Here is a 7,022-nt window from a genome sequence, read left to right as displayed (position 1 = left end):
CATATGGCTAAACACACTGGTGAGAAGCCCTACTCGTGTGATCAGTGTGAATACAGGTCAGGTTACAGGTCTGGTCTCAAAAGTCATATGAGGGTACATACAAAAGGGAAGCAACTTAAGGGTAAAAGTACATAATACTTTACTGCTAGCACAGAAAACATCAGTTTCATGACTTGTAATCAGTGTGACTGGTAGGATTTGCTTCAGGTCTTCCTACATTCACCAAATCCAATATCCTCCAGTAAACTGGGAAGACCTACCTATATAAGTTTTATAAGAAAAATATATATTATATACTTTTTTTTTAATTTTGATGTAGCCTTTACTGAACATTTATTCTATTAGGGTATGTACAGACGTAAAAATACAAAAAGAGTATCAGGACTTTTAGTTGTTGTCCAAATATAGGCTCTAAAATAACTCGTATACATATGTTAGGCTTCTTCCCCTTTTTTTGTGATGTAAAGAATATAGGTTAAGACAGGTTTGTTAATTGGTTTCTTATGTTAATCGTTTCCAGTATACCTATAAACAGCAACAAAAATACAATTTTTGTTTTACCTACCACATGCACTTCCTTCTCTTGAGCCATACAACAGGGTCAGTAGGGCACAGTCTCCTGCGGCAAACACCCTAAAGCTCATCTCTCAGTTCTCCAGTTAGTATAGAGACAGAATTCAGAACATTTACTGTGATTACAATCTCTTCTAGGACAATCCGGATTTCACCGAGGAGAGATAGGAATTATACCAGCACAATCTTTAATGAAATTGTTGGGAAAATAGACTTAATCATTTCACAGCTTTTAATCAATTCCGCATTAGAGGGAAGCCTACATTCATCGTTGCAAGCTATTGTAGGTACAAAATAGTTCATATTTAGACTGTCCCTTTTTTCATGCCACCTGCTATACTGTAATTATTGTGACAGTCGTCCGGTCCAAGCTCACCTCACCTATCCCTTCACCTTCTTGTGGGTCGTTGGGGCACCATGATAATTCGCTGCACCGCCCTCCTCCATCTAACTCTGTCTTCCGCCACTCGCATCGCTTCGGCTAGGCTTAGGCTGGTCCTAGCTATTCACCGTATTTAATTTTGGCAATCGTGGATTGTTTTTGGAAAGATTGGAATTCCCAATTCTTTTCTGCGATCTCAATCTGTCCCAGGACAACCTCAAAATATAAGGTGTTGAAGTAAAAGAAGCAAAAATATCCTTGCAGACCAGGGTTTTATTCAGGTTTTATTTGAAATTTTAAGCAATACAACAAGGGTTTTCTTATTATTACTTAAAGTGCTAGATACTACTCACTGTATAACAGTACTTTATTAGCAAAGCAAAGCCTAGCTAATAAAGTGCTGTTACTGTTAGCAACACTACAATTTGAAAGGATCTATAATTTGTCTTACATTTAAATGTGCTGTATACTCAGTACTATATAAGCTGACACTACATTAGTCTATGGATAACTTCGAGTTTTTAACATCGGTTTTAGAACATATTAACGCACAGAAAACAATTGGGTGTACAGCTTCAATTTTGCATGCCCTAAGGTGCGCATGCATGTTGTATTTTGAGCCCTTCGTAATATTCCTGATTTTTTAGTGTTCACGGTTTTTACGGTGACGACTGTAACGTGAACTTATCATTTCTACCAACAAATAATTCGTCGCCTTTTTGTACGCGCACCTGCCGCCACCGTGAACATTTGGTTTCGAGAACAAGTAACATTTTCTCAGACATTTAAAGTTTCGGGAACACAAAGTGAATTATAGTATCTATACATCCTTAAACTTTCTAGGTTTGGGAGTTGCATTTGCACACCTTCTTTATGAGAGGGGCTAACCTCTAGGTTCCTTTAGAGTAGCCTACAGTTGTGCTACTGGGTCTACAATGCTACATGAACTGCTCTTTATTAATGTATTAAACTTGGCATGGATGCTCTCAATCCCTTGTTCCCCATGGAACCCCAGCCCAATCTTCCATCGCCTCACCCACGGGGTAATTTGTTCTTCCAGGTGGAGCTTCAAGTTGCGGATGGGAAGATGGTCCTGAAGGTGACCATGAACGTCTGGATGTTGTTTTCTGCACTAGAAGAGAAATATATGTTTAAAATTCTTACTCTGACCAAGAATTACTTCAATGTATTTTTCTTGTCATTGTTAATCTTTAGGGATTGCAATCAGCACTGTTTTTTAGCTATATGTACCCAGAAATTTATGTGGGCAAATTGGTGCAAAATATGTGAACGGTATTTAGAGCACGTTAATCATTAGGTTCACCTGTTGCTGTTTGGCAGCTTTTAGGTAGTTGTCTGTTGCGATTTTTCCAATCTTACCATGTGGTGTCTCTGCTTGACCCTTTGGGGCTGTTTGCTCAGGCTCTCAGATGACAAACTGCCCTTCTACCTGAGGTTCTTCAAAGGGGTTGCCAGATGAGTGTACATGAGTTGGACCTATGATGTTGGTGAGCTGGAATACTACCCGATGCTGTGGGTCAATGGCGCATTCGTGTACTGTTTACCGGTCCAGGATTTCTGTGACCTCTGCAACAATCCTTGCACTATGCCAAAGATGATAATCTCTTCCATACTTCATTAATACTGGTTTGGATAGCATAAATCTCTTTGGCAAGGCCTGTTGGCCAAAGAAGGGCTCTGGCTGTCGCACTGGTTACATTGACTCTGGTTGGGCGATGGCTCAATTGAGTTTGAGTTTGAGTTTATTTATTCGCACGTAGAACACAAAAACAGAGAAATGTACATTGGATAAAACAAATACTGTGCGGGAGGAAGGGAGGAAGCCTAACGGCTTATGCGAGCCCTCCTCCTATAACGTATGCAATTCTAATGAAATAATTGAGGTGATAAACAATTGATAATAAAACAAGGAAATGTATCAACTAAATTAACACAAAAAAGCCATCAAATATAGAAGCTAAATAACAATTAAATTATTAAAAACAGGGAAATATATCAACTAAATAACAACTTAAGCTATCAAATGGAGAAGTTAAGGAAAAAATTATTGGCAACAATTTAAATATTGAAACTATCGTAACACAAATGAAGCTATATAATATAATAGAGAAGCTAAAGTTAACGAATTAAGAAAAAACAAGGATATATCGTAACTAAAGTGACACAAATAAAGCTATTATCAAATGACTAAAACAAGGAAATGTAGCAGCTAAATACATAATGATTAAAACAACAATTAAATTATTAAAAACAGGGAAATATATCAACTAAATAACAACTTAAGCTATCAAATGGAGAAATTAAGATAAGATGTCAAATGTCAGTGGGAAAGGAAAGTAGGTGATTTTTTAGATTGCGTTTAAAACTAATTATTGATGTTAAACATTTTAGATGGAGGGGGAGATTATTCCAATTAATTATACATTTGTATTTTACACTCATTTGGGCTACTGACGTTCTAACTAGGGGAATATGGAAATGAGCACTTTGTCGAGTTTGGTAATTATGAAAATGAGAATTAAGATTTAGAAGACCATTAAATGTTTCTGGAAGAGAACAGTTTAGGAATTTAAACGTAAATAGCATCAGATGAAGTCTGTTGATATCAAAAACATTCAAAATCTTAAGTTTTGTAAACAAAGGTGCAGAATGTGCATGAAAACTGGCGCCCGTGGCTGAACGAACAAATCTTTTTTGGAGCAATATCAGGGGCTGTAGTGTGGTTTTGTAGGCGCATCCCCAGACTATATTCCCGTAGGTTAGATACGGGTATATTAAACTATTATATATGGTAATAATGGTTTTTTGAGTAAGAATATGTTTAAGTTTTCCAATGATACCGATAGTTTTTGAAATCTTTTTACCTAACATAGTTATATGCGATTTCCAGGTCAGTCGATCATCAATGATTATACCTAAGAATTTGGCTTGACTCTCTTGAGACAGGGGCACACTTTTTAAAAAGATTTTGGCACTTTTGTTATAGGTTTTATTTCTATTACAGAAAATTAGATAATATGTCTTCTTAACATTTACTGATAATTTATTTGCCTCAAACCACGACATAACCTTTTTCATTTCTTCGTTAGCAAGTTTTACTAGCGTATCAAAATTCGAGTTTGAAAGAAAAAGATTTGAATCATCTGCAAATAGGATAAAGAATATAATTGAGGATGCTTTTTCGAGATCATTTATATAAATCAGAAAAAGTAGAGGTCCTAATATCGAACCCTGTGGGACACCACATTCTATTATTTTGGGTTGTGATTTATTATCGTTAAGAGCTACGTATTGTTGTCTATTGGATAGATAAGACGAGAACCATTTTATTGCGGAGTCACATATACCGTATCGTTTTAGTTTATTGAGTAGAATGGAATGATTAACCGTATCAAATGCTTTTGATAGATCGAGAAAGATTCCTATTGTGTATTCTGAATTATCTATGGCGGTAGAAATTTTTCCATTAAGTGTATGAGTGCCAGAGAGGTAGAATAGCCCTTTCGGAAACCATATTGATGTTTATATAGGATGTTATTTTGATTTAAATGTTTTAAAAGACGACTATATACTAGCTTTTCCAAGACTTTAGATATGCAGGGAAGGACAGATATTGGTCGATAGTTGTTAACATTTAGTGGGTCACTGCTTTTAAAAATAGGCGTCACTTTTGCGACTTTTAGTGGGTGGGGAACAATTCCATTTTGCAAGGATAGAGAAAGAATATGTGTTAGAGGGGCAATAACATAGGGTAGTGACAACTTTAGTACTTTAGGGCTAATTTCGTCATGACCAGCAGCTGAGTCTTTTAAGTTTTTGACAATAACTGTAATTTCAGCATCAGTTGGTGGCACAAAAGTTGATAGGTTAGAATTTACTTGTAAAGTGATGTAGCTAAGAGGATCTTGTGTTCCTTTTGGGATTTTACTTTCAAGTGTAGGTCCAATATTAATGAAAAAATCATTGAATTCATTACATATTTCATCGTTATTTTCGGTAGTTTTGGTACCAATTTGTATTTTGTTTGGACCAGCTGAGTTGCTTTTGTTACGATTTATAACTTCATTTATCAGGGACCATGTTTGTTTTATGTTACTGGTAGCTTCATTGAACTTTTTGTGGTAGTAATCCTTCTTTGTAGTTTTTAGGAGATGATTTAACTTATTCCGGTATTTTTTATAGATACTGTGGTTTAAGGGCGTGGGGTTCTTGACATATTTAGTGTAGAGCTTGTTTTTTCTGCGTATTGACTTTAACAATCCACTGCTAAGCCAGGTTTTTTTGCGAGAGTGCTGGGAGATTTTTGTAGTTTTCTTTGGGAAACATTTTTCGTATAACGATCCGTATGTTTCGAGAAACTGATTATATGCTTTCTCTGTGTCTGTTTCGTTTAATACGTCGCTCCATACTATTTCTGATAGGGATTGTGTAAATTTCTGAATGTTAGTTGTGTTAACTTGGCGATAAGATATTTTGTCTGCCTGTCTGACTGGCTCGTTTAATTCGGATGAAAGTAATATTGGAAAGTGATCTGATATGTCAGTGATGAGGATGCCAACCTTGATATTGTTGCTACCTGAGTTTGTATAAATGTTGTCTATTAAGGTGGCAGAGTAAGGTGTAATTCTGGTAGGTCTGCATATAAGTGGGTAGAAGCCAGATGAGAACATTTCATTTATATGATCAGTAGTGGGTTGGTTAGTATTGTTTAATAGATTAATATTGAAATCACCAATAATATAACAAGTCGCTCTTTCCCTATTAATATTGTTTATAGATTCCTTTATGGATATGCTCTTTGTGCCTGTGACATCGATAACAAATTCAAGGTCACCTCGTTCTTGATGATACATGTCGTTTCTAATGTATAGTGACACACCCCCTCCAGATCTATTCTTTCTGCAGTGGTGTATGCTGTTATAACCAGGTATACTATAATTTTCCGCGATATTTTCTGTTAGCCATGTTTCTGTTAATGCAATAACTGTAAAATGTTGGTGCAGGGAAGAGATATATTCATTCAGTTCATCAAAATGGCATGGTAGGCTTCGTACATTTAAGTGGAACAAGGATAGAGTGTTACAACAGGGTGTGCTACAAGATTTATTAAAGGATTCAACAGTATGATATTGGGAAGTTGTATTTATAGAAGTGTAAAAGTCATTCAGAAAGTTAGTATCAGGATCCAGTGGGGAGATTTGTGACCCATTATCTAAATTATTCAGGTCACATGGATTAAAAATCAAGGTGCTAGGTTGTGGGGGGTTTGAGTTCATGTTGGGTGGTTAAGGGTTATTTGACTTTAATAGCTCAAAACAGTTCAGGAAATTCCGTGTCTTCAGTGTCTGGAGTCGGCTCTAGTGCGCCTGCGATCTGCTCCTCCCTCTCCAGGTGGGTGGACAATAAGTTTGTCAAATTTCAGGTACGCGATGTTTCCACGTTCACGTGCAGCTTTCATTTCCGGGATCAGTTCCTTCCTCTTCTGTCTCACCTTCTCGGAAAAATCCTCGTTCATGTAGATAGTGCTTCCTTTCAGATACTTTGCTCGTTTGATGATTGTGTCCTTGTCCTTGAATCTTAGCAGTTTCGCTACGATTGGGCGCGGTCGTCCTCCGTCCTGAAAACGTCCGTTCCTGTGCGCTCTTTCTATTTCTATCTGTTTTGGATCTAGCTTCAGTTTTTCCTTGAGTAGATCCCTTACTTTCTGCTCACACTGGTCCCAAGTCTCGTCCTTCGTGTCAGCGACTCCGTCAATCAATATATTATTTCTTCGCGATTGATTTTCAAGGTAGTCAACTTTGGTGTCGTTTGCGGTGATGTCTTTCTTGAGTAGGGTTATTTCTGTTTCTATGTCCTCTACCTTTTGTACATGTCGATATAGGTTGAGTTTGTTGTCGTCGATTTCCTTTTGTGAGAAGTGAAGGCTGTCCTTAATCTCTTGAACTTCCCGTATAATGTTGTCCATTCTCTTGTGTGTTGACTCCATAATCGTGTCCAGGAATGATTTGAAGTTCCTCTCTTGTAGTTCTAGTAGTTCTTTGACAAC

At 36.9% G+C, this 7,022-nt stretch overlaps 1 protein-coding gene across 1 annotated transcript; it reads right to left on the bottom strand.

The window, feature by feature from the left end:
* Positions 1-6,314: 6,314 nt before the first annotated feature.
* Positions 6,315-6,962, bottom strand: LOC118427025 (protein unc-13 homolog C-like). The gene has a single exon (XM_035836663.1). It carries the CDS (start codon positions 6,960-6,962, stop codon positions 6,315-6,317), a length of 648 nt encoding a protein of 215 aa, XP_035692556.1.
* Positions 6,963-7,022: the final 60 nt, after the last annotated feature.

Source organism: Branchiostoma floridae, chromosome 12, assembly GCF_000003815.2.
Source record: "Branchiostoma floridae strain S238N-H82 chromosome 12, Bfl_VNyyK, whole genome shotgun sequence".
Classification (NCBI taxonomy): Eukaryota; Metazoa; Chordata; class Leptocardii; order Amphioxiformes; family Branchiostomatidae; genus Branchiostoma; species Branchiostoma floridae.
This window is presented reverse-complemented; position numbering and strand designations above follow the sequence as displayed.

Bases quoted from the DNA above. Each gene is read 5' to 3' on its own strand.
- LOC118427025 (XM_035836663.1), bottom strand. From the start codon at position 6,962: ATGGAGTCAACACACAAGAGAATGGACAACATTATACGGGAAGTTCAA.